Below are 18,623 nucleotides of genomic sequence, written 5' to 3'. Positions count from 1 at the left end.
TTTATAAAGAAATTTGAACATAATTTTCCTAAGTAAAAGAAAAATAGGTGTCACTGGTCTCCCATTTCTAGTCCGCTGTTTTCTAATATGTTACTCTAGTATGCATGTTTTTTCCCAGAAAGTTCTCCCTTTTCTCAAGTAGCAAAGTGTTTTCCAAAAAATGCAGTGGTTTCAATAGGCTTCCATAAAATTATCAACAATTTAATTCTCAAAGAATCTAGTACTTAATTTTTAAATTGATCTATAGTCACTTTTTATTTAATGTTTTTCTACATTTTATTTTTATATCTTTATAAAACAAATTTTTGCCTGTTATTGTAAACTTTCAAAAAATAAAATATCATTTCCAAAAATATATAATCTAGATGGGAGCACCAAATTTGATGGGAAGCTATAGCTTAGGTTATTCTTCTAACAAGGTACCAAAGGAATAAGGTAATTTTTGTCACCACCAATTAAAAACTTTTACGAAATAGGACCGTTATAAAACAATTAAACCTTGCAAATGCACTAGTCTCCAGGAAGGAAGTCCTAGAGGAAATTCTGCTTATTAAAATTGCAGTTTTAGTTTCCATTAAAAGGAGAATAAGACAACAGAAGATGGGTTGGCAAGACAAATTATTTCTTAATGTCAGTTGAGCTTATTTCAAATGAGATAACATATCTACACCAGGTTGGGTTCAGCACATTTTTGTCTCCTCGACTCATTTATCTAATTCAGTCATCTTGATTATAGCCTCATGGACTTCATTTTCTGAGAAAGAATTTTGTAACAAACAGCCTACACAACATGCTGATTACTGAACAGTTAATTCTAATTAACTTGGGCATGGCAAGAGAATTTTGATAAAGTCCTAGAATACAAATACAGTTTTGCTTTTACTGGACCAACTTACATAAAAAAACCCACAGCAAAGTCTCTAGACGAAACAATAGAGTGAAAGAGATCTAATTTAAAGAAACAAATGAGAAAATTAAAATCACAAATAATTTATTCTTCCGTTAGAGTTGATACAGTTTTAAATAGCAATGAAGTACACAGTGGTGGAAAATTGGCACAGAACCTACAAGCACTTCACTCACAATAATGCTGCTCATGCTTTATCTGTTCAAACCTTGATGTGCATTTCCTACTGAGCAACTTAATAAAAGAAACAAAATTTTTCTTTTAAAACAAATGAATTTAAATTCCTCCATTTGAATACACTGTATGTTTTATCTCATTCAAATGCTATGGTATCACATACACTTAGTTCTTAGAAGTAAAAAAATCAAATTGAAAAGTCAAATTCAGGAATAAAAGAACATCCCCTTCCAAAGCAGAGGCAACTGATAAAAATGGTGTTTTACCTTTAGGCTAATTATGTTTTCAAATTATAAATGCACAATTGTTGAAAACCTGTGAAAGCATGGAGTCCTACACACTTCAATATTAACCTTGAATTTAGGCAAAATTATTAGGGATTTAAAGTTCTCAAAATAAGTACCATTCTATTGAACAAGGTGTTGCTGCTATCTCCCATGCAACATCTGCAGGCTTTAATCCATTTCACAACAAAATCTGATATAAACGCATATATATTTCACCATTAAATATTTTCCTAAACATTTCTTGGTCTCATCTTAACCAACAGGAAAATAGGACAAACACAAATGTCCCCTTTCTAAAGATATCATTCCCAATTAAGAAAGTTAGATAAGGGTAAAGTCTCCTATGCTAAATTATAAACCAGTTATTTATCTAATGGTTAAAAAAAAAAAAAAATGACTGAATCAAACTCTCCTTGACATCATTTATTGTAGCCCCTACTTACTTCAAAACAAGTAAAATTAATACTTTTGGTCTATTTGTTTGTTTTGTTATTGCTCTTAAGAAGAGATTAACATTTCATTTACATGAAGCTATTACCAAAGATTTCTCAGATCCAACCCAAAGTAGTTCTGTTATTGCCTCACATTTTAAACTGTATTATAAATGATCTTTACAAAAAGATTTCTCTCCACAAAACAAGGCGGCTTTTAAAAAACGTATTCTTTTTACTCAAAACAGCATCACATTACCCTTGATTATCTTACAGATAACAGGGATTCAAATTTCCTACACAAGATCTGGATAGTGGACATATGGCGTGCTTTGTCTTCTCCCTCACCTTTATCTTTATGTTACACCATTTTGAGACCAACCCAATCAAGCATTTACCATGCTCGGATCCACATTAACAGAGGGTTTCTGATCTTGCCCACAGCATAGTGTACTGCCTTGCATATGAAATAAACATAATATACAAAATATTGCTGCTGTAAAAAGTGTGCATTTCCCTCTTCCCCTTACAAAAGAATCTGTGGAAAAGTATTAAATTCCCTTAACCTTCATAAACATACAAAGCTGTTCACACCTTTCAGTCTGTAACAGGCCATTTGAAACACAGTTCTAAAATCATTGCAAATTGGCTGTTGTATTTTCTGTCCAATGTTGCCATCTAGAGTAGAGATGTGAAATCAGAAGGTTGGTTTTTGTTTTTTTTTTTTTTGATACTATAGCCTTTTTACAACTAGCCCATAAAGACTGCTTACTGCAAAACAGTCATTTATCCACAAGATTTTTCCAAAAACTAGACGGAATGAAATATTTTCTTCACAGGGAGGTGTCCACAGTGCTGAGGTGACAATATGGCTGCTAATAGATACTGGCTACTGGAATGTAAGTACTTTTTTCACTGCTGGTAATTTCCATATTGACCCTAAAAAATAAAATGTTAAATATGATTAGATTAATAATCTCTGCTGAAACAAAGAAAAGTGACAACTCATTTAAAATTTTATATATATATAAAATATATATATATATATATATATCTTACTAAAAATGAAAAATTATACATTAAAAATCAAGATTTTTTTTTTTAAATACCTAAAGGAAAATAACATTGGAATTTTTTTTAAAGGCCACTTACTTGCAAATTATTTTGGTAACTGTGAATATGGAAAAAATGCTCAGCTAAACCAAATAGCAATTGTGAAACTATATTTTTAACTTGCATTACAATGTACAGAATATATACTAGGTGTGTCATCTCCCAATATTACTTAAAAAACTATACCTTACAATAATACTAAAAGATTTCCAATTTCTAGAAAAATAAAGAAAATACAGTAGTGATTGCCTTTTACCTTACTTTTAAAAAATAAAATGGAAACCACACAGTAAGTAAACATATTTTACTAGATATCACATTAAAACATTTATGAAAATTTAAGTTTTAAATCTTTTGTTTTACTAAAAATTTCTCACATATTCAGGACCAAATACTAAAATTTATCTTCTTTATTAAATCATTAGAAATGCATAAGTAATAAAGCTTATTTATAGCATGCCAGTATTGAATGAGTTATACAATAAAGTCTATGAAAATATTTAAAAACAATGAAAAGTACTTCAAAATTAACCAAAAAAGATATCACTCTTTCAATGCAAATATTTTTAAACTCTTTCACAACATATGCCCTAGTTCAGAGTACAAGCTAAAAAGCAAGAAAATAATATTTCTCCAAGAAAGAAAACATTAAATTTTAGAACTTTTTAATTCTTCTCGGTTAATCTAAGTCATCTAAAAATGTTTAATATGTTTAAACACAACTTTTAACTGTTTTCATCTAATATTTATCACACTATAAACAGTCTTCTTAAAGTATTCAATTAAATAATATTAATATGTGCAATTCTCAACTTTTGACAAGTTGTATTCCAAAAATTTGTTTTTAATTTGGGTGCTTGCTATTTGTAATAATTTCCTCCCAGAAACATTATAAATTAAAAATTCTGTTACCAGACTACTTCTCTACCAAATAAGTTATATTTAATCCATAATTCAGGTGGCATTTTGTATGCCCCTAATGAAAATAGAATTGGAACACAGTTATATTAGAAAACATAAATCCACAGGTTAAGATGACTGAAAAAAAAAAATTTTTTTAAAGTAAGTAGTAAACAATAATTGTAAATAATAATTCTTTTAAAAGTTATTCTGCATACTAATTCCTGACAGGATGATCAAGAAGATAATGAGCTAGATGATAAAAGAGTCTTATTAATCAGCATGGAGAATTATTCCAGAAGGTAGGAAAGTTTTATATCATAAAAGTTAGGGGAATGAAGAATAATGGAGAACTAAAAGAAAACACGACCAATGCAAAGCACAATGGATCACTGGGCCCAGAGTAAAAATTCTAAGCTAATAAGAAAGGTTTGGAAAAAATTAAGAACAGCAATGGTCACAGTAAAAAACAGACAAGCTAAAGGAATTCATAAGAGGAATCAGAGGCCCAACAGCAAATGCATACAAGCCATCATGTTTTCACGGTAAATGCAAGAAAGAATAAAAAACACAAAGGTAACAGGAAGTGTAATTCATGAAGAGCAGAACCCTGGGGTTCGTGCATTGTGGCTCAGAAGGTGGACTCTTCTTTCCCTTTACTAAAGAAGTGAGACACAAGGATAGAGGAAAGAAGAGTGAGTAGGAAGACTGCAGAGGGTGACTATGGGAATAAAGCAAGAGGGAGGTTAAAGAAGAAAGGAAAGAAAATTCCTGTGACCAAGGGAAAGCACTTAGCACAGCACCTGGCACATAGCAAGTGTTTAACAAGTGTTTATGAGACTTATTGATTTACTGAAAGTAGAAAAGAAAGAAAGAAGATGAGATGGAAGAAGTAGGCCTTTCCACAAATCACTAAACAGCTTGCCAAATCAACATCTTTAAGTCATCCAAGTTTAAATTCTTATTGTCAGTGTTTGAACCTTCCCTTTTTTTAACCCAAGAATAAAACAATTGCCAAATCTTGTCAATTCTACATCCACGATATTTATTCGTTCCTTTCTATTTTCATTGTGAGAATTATAGTTTTTGTCTTTATCTCTTCTCATTTCAAAAGCCAAGAAACTAGACTTCCCAAAACCAATGCATCACTATTTGAATAATCTTCTAAACCCACTATTCTGATAGTATTCCTCCTCTATTCAAAAAACTTAAGAAGTGTTAAATTCAAGATATATGAGGCCCCCAACACTCTTGAGTAAAGTCTGAACCAGAGTAAAACACTGATCCATTATTAAAAAAAGGAAATGTAGATAATATGTGATTTTCTAAGTAGATATGTGGCCCAAAGATTTAGAAACCATATGGGTTAGAGGGCCTCTATTTCTTTGGTTCTGATACCACTGATTGAGTCACTTAAGTCCTGTCTAACTCTTCATGACCTCACTTGGGTTTTTCTTGATAAAGATACTAGAGTGGTTTACCACTTCCTTCTGTAGCTCATTTTACACCTGAGAAAACTGAGGCAAACTGGATAAGTAACTTACCATGGGCCTATGGTCTGAGGCTAAATTTGAGTATTCCTAGTATCATTTTCTTTGGCTAATTCTTATTATCAATTTCCTTAGCCAATTCCAAGAAATCAGGAAAGTTCAGATGTTCACTTAGAATCTTTGTTTTTCACTCAGGTTGCTAAAGATTACACCAATAAAAGGATTGTCTTCAGCAGCTATCTAGTGTGTAAAGAGGTATCAAGTTCAATTCAAATCAATTAATATCTACTGAGAGCCTATTTTGTGCCAGAAACTGTGTTAAATACTAGTACTGCAAAGAGAAAAATGGTAACAGCTCCTGTCATGCATAAGCTTACATTCTGATCAGTTGGCTTTTCCAACACTAATGAAAAATTTACCTCCTCTATCCACACCAAAAAATTGCCTTAAGGATATTTTAACTTTTAACCACAAGTTATTTATTTATCGCAAGTACAAAAACACATTGGTTGTTCCAGTGTCCAGCTTTTAGCAAAGTGTCTAGGTATTTAATAAATGTTTATTGAGTAAGCATGAAAAAAACACAAAAGTATATTGGCACCAGAAACCTCAGATTCTAAGTATAGTCAATTAGTTTCTCCTTTCTACAAGTTGTACTAGAGCTCAGAACTTTTTCCACTTTTCAACTCCTACACATTGGTGCTTGGATTATTATAGCTTCTCCATCTTTGAATAAAACATACTCTGAGGGTGGGAACAATAGCAATATGAAGGTGCTACCTCCTTAGAAAACCTTTCTAAATATTAGTTGTTAGTTTTTACCTCCTCAAATTATCTTCTATTTATTGATCTACTAACCATTGTACCTCTCCCAGGAAAACGTAAGCTCCCTGAAGCCAGGGACACATGTTTGGTATTTTTGTCTTTGCATCCCTTAGGTGTAGCTCAGTGCCTCATACAAAATAACCATTTAAGTAATGCATTTGAATTAAACTGAATTCATCTAAGTACATATCAGTCAAGTAGCCTTGGAAAGACCAGCACTAATTAATCAAATGGGTGGGGATCGGTCATCAGACTGCAAGGGATTGCAAGCAAAGTGATTAGGAAGTAAAGAAGTGACATAAACAAATAGTATTAATAATTTATTAAACTCTTACTATGTGAGTCAGTAAGTATTTATTTAAATACCTCTATCTTAAAAACTTAGTTTTTCGTTTGGATCTCTGAATATCTTGGAGTTTACTAGTTAGATTGCTTTCTTAAGAACCATGCCTTAAACCAAAACCATTCAGATTCTCTTAGATTGGTCAATAATAGGTCCCAGGCCAAGTTCCAATTAGTCATTCTTTGGGCCCAGACTGACTCAGAGGACCTTCCTTTCCAAGATTTATTTTATTTATTTTGGGTGTTGTTTTGTTGTTGTTCTGACTAGGTGAGAGGCTATTCTTTACTTCAATTGCAACCTACCACCTTAGCACTGAATGGATGTGACTTCAATCAAACTGAGACTTGCAGAAGAACTAAGCTTAAAAAGACATTTAATATCTCCCATTTCCAGTAATTCTGATTTATATCTGGCTATTGGACCCACGTGGCTCTGATGGAGAAAGTGAGGCAGGTGATTTTGAAGAGCCTTCCTTCATTTACATAACATGGCATTATCTCCCAGATGTCAAATGGAATTAAGGACAAACAACAACAGTAGCCATCACTAGCCAGATCCTAAGCATCTATCCAAAAAAATCTAAAAAAGGTTAAGTTTCCTTGGAAGTAAAGAATTTTTCTCCCTCTTTTATAGGATGAGACAAAATTCTTTTTTTTTTTTTTTTTTTGGTAGTCCTATTAACACCACCTATACACTCCATTCTACTTGACTTAAAATTACAAAGTCTTAGGAGATGATCTCCCTGTAGTGCATCTAGTTCAATTCCCCATCCAAGCCCCATTCATTTAAATCTCTCCTAATCTTATAACAGTCCCAGGATTCTGTAAAGACTACTGTAAAAATTCATATTCTGAAGTTAGCTTCTCTAGTACCAAGCTTCTACCTATGAAACACTTTCATTCAATGTCCTTTTATCCCCAAAACTAATTAATACTGGGGTTAGTTATACTTACATGTAGAGTCAGTATAGTTTAAAAAGATTTTTTTAAAAAGGTCTGATATTAAAAAAGATTGAATTTGGAAAGTCTGAGACATTATAGTGCTACAGAGTTGCAATTAAAAAATGTAAAAAATAACAGAGATGAATGACTGAAGAAGCAGATGAACTGGTTGTAGAGGCTTCAGCTGGGAAAGGTTGGGAAAATGAGCAAACAGAAAAAGATTCTGATCACAGAAAGTTACCAGAGTGACAATATCAAAATGCACAACTCAGAAGATAACAAAGTTCCTATATCCAAAGCTTTTAAGAAAAATAAGTGATCTCAGGCCATGTGGTAGGGCTCAAAAGGGATTGTGAAAACCAAGTAAGACAGGTAAAAGAAAAATGAAATTGATGCAAAAGAAAGTACAAAATGCTAATAGGAAAAGAATGCCTTAAAAAGCAAAATTGGATAAATGAAAAAGAAAGTACAAAACTCACTGAGTAAAATAATTCCTTAAATATTAGATTTGAGCAAATGAAGCTAAAATGATTTTATGAGAAATCAAGAAACAATAAAACAAAACTAAATGAATGAAAAAATATGTAAAATATTTAATGGGAAAAACAACTGGAAAATAGATCCAAGAAAGATAATTTTTAATTAAAAAGTATTGTCTACTTGAAGGCCATAATCAAGAAAAGAACCTAGACATCATCTTTCAAAAAATTATGGATAAAAGTTGTCCTGATATTCTAGAACCAAAGGGTAAAATAGAATTGAAGGAATCCTAATCACCTCCTGAAAGAGATAGCAAGAAGAAAACTCTCAGGAATATTTATAGTCAAACTCTGGAACACCCAGGTCAAAAAGAAAACATTACAAGCATCTAGAAAGAAACAACAAGTATAATAGAGCCACAGTCAGGATAAGATACTCTTTGACAAGTATTTGTTCTATACCATGTAACTGGTAACTAGAGAAAAAGAGGCCACAATACTTGGTAGCCCTAATGAAAAAGATTTAATAGCAGACTACAGGGAAAAGAATTCTCAAGATGAAGTCTGGATGATAGCAATCTATTCTTTGGAAGAGAATATCCTCCAAATCCAAATGTTACAAATATTACTTACTCAAGATTAATAGTTTTCATAGATACATGAATTTTTGAGCTAGAAGAGCCAATAGAAATCAAGTTCTGATTTATAGATAAACTGACACAAAAGAGGGCAATTTACTTTTTTAAAAAATCAAATAGATAGGAAGTGCAGAGCTATAATTTGAATTCAAGTCCAACCAAAATCCAATGTTCTCTCCACTAAATAAAGAAGCTAATCATTCAATCTGTAGATTATCTAGTTTATTGCTTCTTTTCCTCTTGCATAGCTGGAGTTCATTTTACTTTTTACCAATACTGTTTCACCAGGTACAAGAAAATAGTTAAAATTCAAACATCAAATTGTCTACTCAAAAACCTTTGTTAGGTTTGGGGAAAAACAATTAACTGACAGTTAAAATACTATTCTTTCTGCCTACTTCAATTATTTATTATCTATTTCCTTATCTCTATTAATGTTCATAGGTGAAAGAAGGAATGAAAAATATTAGTGACTAAACCTTACAAATTCTGTATTTTAATTCTGCATAAAATATACTAACTGTAATATAAGCATTAAAATTAGTCAATTTAAAAGTATGAACTATGTACTATGTTTTAAATTAAAATAAGGACTATGGAGGGAAAGATATGGTATAAAGGGTAATACTATCTTGCTGTGAAGATAAGATTTAAACATAAAACAATGAGATAATAATGTTAAACAGTATACAGCTATTATTCAAGTTTAAAAAAGGACAAAATTAATATAATCTGTAATTATTTGGAAGGGAACATGTAAAATCTGAGTTAAGCCTTGAAAAATGAGTACTTTAGACAAATCAGAAGATAAAGTAATATTATTCTACATAGAGCAAAGGATAAGAAATAGGGTGTGAAGAGTTCAAGGGAGTGGTAGGTACTAGAAATAAGAACTGAATTACTATACATAAAATGAGATTATATATATAAAAAGTGCTTTTTAAACCTTCAAGAGCTATATAATGTTTATTATTACTGTTGTTGTTATTACATGGGATTTATGGTAACTCGTTATGGGAAAGAAATGGACAAGAGAATTAGAGTTAAAATAAAACCTGATGATCATGAGAGACTTACACATCACACTGAGCAATTTAGACTATTATTGTATAGCCTACAGCTTTCCAAATGGTTGATAGAAATCATTAATATCAACAGGTAAACTGAGAATTAGTAAGCTACAAATACAACCTCATTTCCATGACTTAGAAGCATTTCCAATAGGCACATGGTCCACTAAAATAAATTTAAAGTGGAGAAATGGGCTGTCAGCAAAGTGACAATTTATAAATGATAATGTATCCTGTCAATACCTCCCCTCCCAACAAATGACATTTCCCCCACCCCAAAAAAGCAGGGAATTCTGGTTATAGACAAATGGAAAGCCATCGCACATTACTCAAGTAAGATGAAGAAAATAGTGTTTTAGGTACATTAATTTTGAGGCAATGTGCAAAATATACTTAAAATGGGATTCACTGGAGGAGTCTGTTTGACCAGTTAGGAAGCTTTTTAAAGATACTGGTGAAAGGTAACAACCATCTAAACTAGTACTGGAAATTTAGGCAAAGGGACGCAATGGATATCAGAAAGGACTGATAGGCTATGGTGACTAAAGAGAATAGATATGCTACAGTGAAACTTATATAATAGATTTTTCTTAGTAACACATTAATAAGAATATTGAAGGGAAAATGGAGCCTTCTAAACTAAAAGCCAGATTAATGAAAAGGGAAACAAAAGAAAGAGCTGAAATATAATCATAGGTACTTTACCTGGTCATATCCATAAGGCCTCTGTTGGGGTGGTTGTGGTGGTCCAGGCTGTGTAGGTCTGTACCCCCCATATTGCTGACCTTGTCCTTGTGGATAGTTGGGATATTGTGGTCCTGGACCACTCTGTGATGGACCTGTAAGATTTTTTACAAAAAAATAAGGATTCATATCCCAAAACATAAATATACATCAACAATAGAAGTCCCTTAGAACTAAATGGTTCATTTAGTAATAAAGAGGTGGCACAGCAGAGCAGAAAGAACATTAGATTTGAGCTCAGAAGCTTGGGTCAGAATCCCTGGTTGTTACTCATTTCCCTTGTGATCTTAGACAAGTTACTTATCTGCTCTTGCCTACTTCATCTGTAAAATTAAGAGGTTGGAACAAATGACCAAAGAGTACAAATATAGTCATCATTTGGCCTCACTTAGACAATGCTGTATAGGACATATCTATGTTTCTAAACTATTTACAATTCTTTGGCATCTTATTTCTTAAGTTACACTATAAAAAAGGGACTACATTTAGATTTTTAAATAAAGTTTACCAATTTTGAATCAGTGATGATGATGAGGAGGACAATGACAACAATAGCATTAATAGAATGCTTATTAAGTACCAAACACTGTACTAAGAACTGTTAATTATTGCCTCACTTTACTTTATAGATGAGAAAACAAAAGTAAAAGAGACACAAAATGATTTGCACAGGATCACCATAAAGCTTTTTAAAGAAGGAACACTTTGCCAACAAAAGAATTTCGCTTTTGACATTTCATTGATGAAATTATATTTCAGCAAGCATATATAGTTTTAAAAATTGTTTGCTTTTCTAGTTTTGTTATTTTTTAACAAGACTTCAACATATCCCTCCGGTTCTGTGTAACAGGAAATAACATCAAGACAGTAATATCCTCATACAATTTCGACTACCTGAGCAACTAATATCTTATATCCCAAACATTTATAACAGCCTTAAGAAAATGGATAGCAGAAATAGATTGCTATAAAATAATTAAGAACCATGATAGCCAGATATTGTAACAAACATACCACTGCCAGTTTACAAAGCTGAAAATATCTCAACATATAAAACAGTGGAATTAACACCTTTATATGATTTTAGAGGAATAATTACAAACATTATTAACTAAAAGAGCCAAATGATTACTTTTCCTCTACAGAATATGTTGCAATATAACATTCTAACAAATAAATAAATAAATAAATAGTGTCTCAAGTTGAATATTTTAGAACCAGATGTATCTTCACAGCATTGTTGGGTATCACTATTTTAAATGTCTTATTTGACCATGGAAAAAAAAGAATTTGGCATGAAAAAGATTGTAATGGATTGATGTACTTTTTTCTGCCTAAATCTAAATCTAGTTTTCCAAATGGAAATGTTAGCTCTACAAAAACTGCTATCTACCATAAAGAATTCTTTATAGAGCTTAAGCTGGAAAGCTTTGACACTTGAATGTTTCTTACAACAAATATGAGAAAGCTAGCTATTCAAAATCTGCCTCAGAAAACAGACCTCAGAGGGAAATAATAACAGGCAATAATAAACCAGCATTTTAGGATTAAAATAGGGAGAAAATAATTTTCTCATGTAATCCTAATCTTAAATAAATTCCACCAGTCTAATTATTAAAATTCTAATTTTTTTCCACTATAGAAATACTTGGATTTTAAGGCCTGGAAGGAAAGACAAAACAAACTTTTCCTCAGGTTTAGATGGTGACATTTAGCTACTTGCTAAAAACTTTATTTAATTCTATTTCACCATATCATCCACCCCTCATGATCATTAATTATTTTTATAAATCAATGCATGTGCTTCTTTCTTAAAATGTTAAATGAAGTTTTATATTATTTGTTTTTTGTTATCTGTTATAACTATTTTCATTTGATAGCATTTAAACAAAAACATTTAAATATATGTATGTATGTATATGTATGTATCTGTGTATATAAAAGGTTACCTTCTCTATGCGTTGGTTTTGTCATCTGTAAAATGGGAATAATATTACAGTACCTACTTCACAGGATTTTTTGCTAAGACCAAAGAAGGTAACAGATGTAAAGTGCTTTGCAAATCTAAAAGCTATATATAAACTCTATTATTAAATCTAGAAAACAAAGACTAAATAATGATGAAATATAAAGTTTCCTCAAAACTACTCAAGTGGAGGAGGAAGTAATGAGCTAAAAGGTCTGCTGTGAAAGACATGAACAAGGCCCATATGGGCAAAACATGATAAAGCAAGAAAAATTTCTAAGACTTCAGCATGAAATGGGGAAGGAATTTTTTTTTAACTATCCCTAACAATTCTTTAGGACTATTAATCTGCAATTCTATATTGGTAGGGGTAGTTAACTTCTTTACCAAATGTTCCTTACACCAATGAAAACATAGAATCCAAACAAAAATTAATTTAAGATGAATTTCTTTAATGTTTTTAAAACAAACAAAGCTAATTATGATGTATGAAGGCAAAGCATCATGTCAAAGTAAGATATGCTGCAGAAATCTCTAGAACCTTAACTTTACAGTACATGGGATTGCTACTGTAATACTCTGAAAATACCTTGAGACTGGTTTTAAAACTCATGCCATTCCTTATTCAGTACTCAATAATTTACATTATTCATAGGTGAGTTTGAAATGAGAGAATTTTAAATTCATGCCTAATATCATCACCAAGAGGTAAGAATAAGAAAATATACCTATACTTTACTACAAACTCTATAATGGATGCACTAAAACTTTTTTCTTCCCCCTGAGGAAGCAAATACTGTGATTTAAAGCCAAAATACTAAAGGAAAACTATTTCTCCCCAATCCTCTTCCCTTTTCCATTAAAAAAAAAAAAAAAAAAAAAAAAAATCTTGTTCACTGTTGAATACAAGCTGGTATCTTGGAAAACATTACCAAGATACATCTATGAATTCTTTATAAGACTGAAATAAGACTTACAAAGCATATGGTTAACTATCTTCAAATATTTGAAGGCTTGTCCTTTAAAACAGAGATTACTTTTCCCCTATAGTTCCAAGACAAAATCAGCACTAATTAAATTCAACAAATATTTATTAAGAACCTACTATGTATGTGCCAAAATGTTTGTGGCAGCCCTATTTGTAGTGGCTAGAAGCTGGAAACTGAGTGGATGCCCATCAATTGGAGAATGGTTGGGTAAATTGTGGTATATGAATGTTATGGAATATTATTGTTCTGTAAGAAATGACCAGCAAGATGAATACAGAGAAGCTTGGAGAGAATTACATGAACTGATGCTAAATGAAATGAGCAGAACCAAGAGATCCATTATATACATCAACAACGATACTGTATGAAGATGTAATCTGATGGAAGTGGATTTCTTTGACAAAGAGACCTAATTCAGTCTCAATTGATCAATGATGGACAGAAGCAGCTACAGCCAAAGAAAAAACACTGGGAAATGAATGTCAACTGTTTGCATTTTTGTTTTTCTTCCCGGGTTATTTCTACCTTCTGAATCCAATTCTCCCTGTGCAACAAGAAAACTGTTTGGATCTGCACACATACATTGTATCTAGGATAAACTAGGCCATATTCAACATATATAGGACTGCTTGCCATCTAGGGGAGGGGGTAGAGGGTGGGAGGGAAAAATCGGAACATTAGTGAGTGCAAGGGATAATGTTGTAAAAAATTACCCTGGCATGGATTCTGTCAATAAAAAGTTACTATAATTTAAAAAAAAAAAAAAAAGAAGAAGAACCTACTATGTTTAAAGTACTGTTAGAAGTTCTGGGAACACAGACAAAAATAAAAAGTTTCTCTCCTCATTACAAAACATAGAACCTGATAAAATAAAAGAACACATTTTCTAGCTGTTTGATAGAACAGGGCTGCTGTATGGCACAATCATCTATAACAGAAAATGTTTAGTTAGAGACTAGATGATCACCTTGCGGGATAACATAGAGGAAAGACTTGGGAACATTTATTAAGCACTGTGCTAAGCACTAGGGATACAAAGGGAGGCAAAAGACAGGCTCTGTCCTTAAGGAGTTCACAATCTGATGGGGAAGACAATATGCAAACATACATAAAACAGGATAAATAGGAAACATTTAATCAAGGAAAGGTGCTGCCATTAAGAGGGGTTGAGAAAGGCTTCCTGTAGAAAGTAAGATTTTAGCACAGACTTAAAAAGAAGTCAAGGTAGTCAGCAGTCAAGAGTAGTGAAGAGAGAGTATTCCACTACTGAGGGAAAATAAGGGACAAGCCTAAGACAAGAATAAGCAGAGCTAGAGAGATATGGGCACCTTTTTTGTTTTTGTGTCCTCAGTGCCTGGCACAATACCTGGCACACAAGTGCTTTATGAATGCTTGATGAATTGAATCCAAGCCAAAAGAGGAATAAGCTTAGAGAAAATAGAGAACAGAATGGAGCCAATTGTCTTCTACTAGCTTGGCAATTAATTTGTCATGTGTGTCAAAAGAACAGGGAGAGAGAAGCAAGATTTCAAATGACTAAGGAAAGATTATGTGGTGATAAAGTAAAGTTATCAGATGGAAACACTGGTACTAAACAAGAAATGGGAAGCTGGCTGAAAAAAGGGTCAAGCAAAGTTTTTTAAAGGCTTGGGGAGAGAAGATATAATTGTTGGACTAAGTAAGGTCTTAGAGGAGATAGTGATGTGGTAAGAGACAAATGAAGAGGGATTCATCAGTCCTATAAAAAAGTAGGAATGCCTTTTCCTTGGGCTGGAGGAAAGGAAATAATGAATGGTAATGCCAAAAATTTTAAGTGCTAGAAGACAAAATTTTCTCCTAGTGAAAAGCATCAATATTCTCAGCAAAGGAATTACTCTGGTTATTGTAGTTTTGAGGGATCTTAATGCTTCCTTTTGGTAAATATATCATCTCTTACAGTTTATAGCTCTTCCCCTCCTGGTTCATCTCCCTGCTGCCAGAACTTTAGACTCAGTCTCTGGAAAAGTTTATCTTAGTTAACTGTGACTCCAACTCCAACTTCCCAGCTACCTCCAAACAATGGTGTCATAAATATTCCAATCCTTAGCCTTTTCTAATCACCTTTTATATGTTGTTTTCCTCCATTAGGAGGTACATTTATAAATTTGAAATGTGTATATTTTCAGAGGTTTTCAATATATTGCTCAATTGTGCTAATTTTTTTTCTCCTTTTGATTTTTAAAATATATATATTGGTCATATGAGAAAGCTATCTGGAAGAATGGAAGAGAAAGATACAAGAGGAAATTCAAATGATACAGAAGAGAAAAAGATATCAAGAAAAAATTATTTAAAAAAAAAAAAAAAGGTGCTCCATTAAAAAAAAGCATGCAAGATTCTTGAGGACAGGGATACTATATCTCACTTGTTTTTCTATCACCCATGCTTTAAACAGTAGCTAATCTTCATAAAGATAAATTTTAAAATAACTTACTTAAATATTTTTATCAAAGGTTGATTCATGACACAAAAAAGGAAATTATTAACTATTTGTTTCATTTAACATTATTATTATTGTGAGTAAAATGGCTGAAGGTGTCTTCAGAGGGTTTTTTTTTTCTTTCTAACAAAGTTGAATTCTGAAAATTTATCAGAATTATAGGCTGCAAACAGAAGAGGGGGATTCTATATATTCTTCAATAATGTACTTTTTCCTACCTGTCTGACCACCACCACCCCAATCCCAAATTTACAATAATCTATGTACATACCATAACCCTGTTGCTGTCCTGGATAAGGCTGCTGACCTGGATACTGCTGCTGTTGTGGTGGATAACCTTGTTGTGGAGGTGGTCCTTGATATGCATCTTGCTGCTGACCATACTGTGAATTCCCTGCAGTATGATTGGAAGAGGGAAAAAAAGAGCCATTGAGAGGTTTGCTTAATTAATTTATTTTTCCTTCTAAGATGCACAGCCAACAACACAAGAACAAAAATGAAATGCAATCTTGATTTTTAAAAGTTAACAAAACAAAGAAAACTCAAACCAAACAGAAGGATTCGGCCAAACAAACTGCAGTTAAAGCCAATTTTGCAAGGTTGAACTGCAGCATTTTCAGCGTCTCTGCCATACGAGCATTTACATTTACTGGAACATCACAGTCATAAGATCATGACTATGCTAAATAAAATAAAAAAGACAAAATTAAAGACAGCTACAAGAGCACATACTAGCTACACAAGATCAGCAAGCTGTTCCTAAAGGCACTATATTTATATATGAAATTATGTATGCAAATGTGTATATATATATATACATATATATATGTAAACACACACGGGGGGAAAAAAAAACAATCAAACTGATGGATTTATGTTTAAATAGAAAGTTTCCACTGAGTACAAAAAAAAAAAAAATTCTAAAGATCTTTTAGTCATTTTACTGTTGTTAGAAAATGGGCAAATTATGGTTACACATTTTAGGTGTTTGCAAGAAAATTAATTCCATTGCTGTGGAGTCTCCATGACTTTCAAGATAGCGAATAACTAGTCCTCTACAGAGTTTTTGTTTGGATATAAGTTGCCTTGTGCAAGAAATATCATTCCTGGGGGAGGAGATATATATATATGTGCATATGTGTGTGAAGGTATATAGATACCTCCTTCGTAGTAATGTTGTGAGGAATCCTCATAAGGCCTATCGTAGCCTTGTTCAGGATACGACGGTTGCTGATAACCGTAATCATTATGACCTACATCAATTCGACAAGAGACAGGAAGAAACGTTAATGGCCAATGAGTGAAAACTCTAAAAATATTTTAAACTTTCAGATAAAATGAAAAAAAAAAATTTAACTGGAAATACATAAAAAATTTTTTTTCAATTGCATTAGCCAAGTATTTAACAATATGACTGAATTTCATATTGAGTCAACGTGCAGAATTTTTTTAAATAAAAGGCAATAGTTTTAGAAATATCACAGAAAGGGACAATCTTAACCCTCTGATAATCCTCATTGGGAGAAAAAAACTTTATTTTCCATTAAAAAAAAGAATGAAAGCATTTAGGTCTTTCACATGTAAATAACCTGAATTAAATTAGAATGAACAAAGAAAGCAATTATCATATTTTGTCAAACACCTGTTCTGCTGATCTCCAATTCCACAGCATATGCTAAAGACAATACAAAATATAACAGAGCTTCATAAGGTTTTTTTTTCCCCTGAAAGAAACTGAGACAAAATTTTTACATTATATTTTCCTGTTTAAAGCATTAGGAACTGAAAATATATGCTTTTTCTAAAAGCCTTTCAATTATTTCTCAAAGTATTTTTCACATAAAATCTTTGCCAAATTTTATGGAGATTATGGAGATTAAAAGTTATCTCTACTTTAATAACTCAAAGCACACCCTACCTGTATGTAATTCTGAGAAACAATCTACTTCTCCTGCAAGATTACAGGAAGCTTGTACCAAAAAATATTCCTGACTCCACAAGTGTGCTTAACAAGGAATGCATAAATATAGCAAAGCTATATTTATATATTTAGTTATATAGCTAAAGTGCTAAAATTTTGGAAATGTAACTAAATAACATAAGGAATTATAAGTATCATATTTACTGCTCTGCTGTGTTCCAAAGTTCTAAGAAACACTACCTTAGAAATACCTATGCTGTCATTTGCATAAATATTCAGACTATAATAGAGTATGCTCAATGCTGCTTAACATAATTCTTGAACTTAAAAGAAATGGTCCGAGTAAAAGTCAGACACATATATAAAAATGCAACTATGCAAATATACACTTTAAACCAAATAAGTTCTCTGGCAATTTTTAAAGTTTGATAATTTATACAATTAACCTTTATATCTCATCTAAGCAGAAAGATTACATACAGTGCAATATAATTTTCAGATTTAAGAAGTGTGCTATGGAAGAATACCGAATCTTTATTAATATACTACAAAAAAAAATAAAATGGATCTATGCAAAAGTTTTTTGTAGTGACCAACTCAATCATTTCATTTATTTTAAAATAACTTAAAAGTATATGATATCAAAACTATCATTGTGGCTTAACTACAATCAAGTAGTCATCCTAACACAGACAATTTAATAAAGTAGATTTTTTATTTCTTGAAAAAGCTATAATAAGCTACATAATAAAACTTTTCCATTAAATTTTAAGGCTATAAATATATTCAAACATAAAAATAAAAATGAGTTAATTAGCTGTTTGAAGTGAAAAGCACATCATAATCGAAAAATGGAATTTCTCTGACGTAAATTAGGCAATCATCAAATAAATCATTATCCCTAAGGATAATTATTAACACTA

At 31.8% G+C, this 18,623-nt stretch overlaps 1 protein-coding gene across 3 annotated transcripts in view; it reads right to left on the bottom strand.

Annotated features, from left to right (window-relative positions):
* Positions 1-974: 974 nt before the first annotated feature.
* The window catches only part of SS18 (SS18 subunit of BAF chromatin remodeling complex), a 95,975-nt gene continuing 78,326 nt past the window's right edge, over positions 975-18,623 (bottom strand). For 2 of the 3 annotated variants that reach the window (XM_031946498.1, XM_031946499.1), the window contains 3 exons: positions 16,051-16,173; positions 10,307-10,440; positions 975-2,741 (listed from right to left, as the gene is read on the bottom strand). In XM_031946498.1, the coding sequence (XP_031802358.1) occupies positions 2,715-2,741; positions 10,307-10,440; positions 16,051-16,173 (284 nt within the window). In that variant the 3' untranslated portion in view covers positions 975-2,714. Of the gene's footprint in view, positions 2,742-10,306; positions 10,441-16,050; positions 16,174-16,939; positions 17,033-18,623 lie in introns of all 3 variants that reach the window. The other variant, XM_031946497.1, reaches the window with a different exon arrangement.

The sequence above is a fragment of the Sarcophilus harrisii genome, chromosome 1 (assembly GCF_902635505.1).
Source record: "Sarcophilus harrisii chromosome 1, mSarHar1.11, whole genome shotgun sequence".
NCBI lineage: Eukaryota > Metazoa > Chordata > Mammalia > Dasyuromorphia > Dasyuridae > Sarcophilus > Sarcophilus harrisii.
The sequence above is the reverse complement of the archived record's forward strand: the minus strand, read 5'-3'. Positions and strand labels throughout refer to the sequence as shown.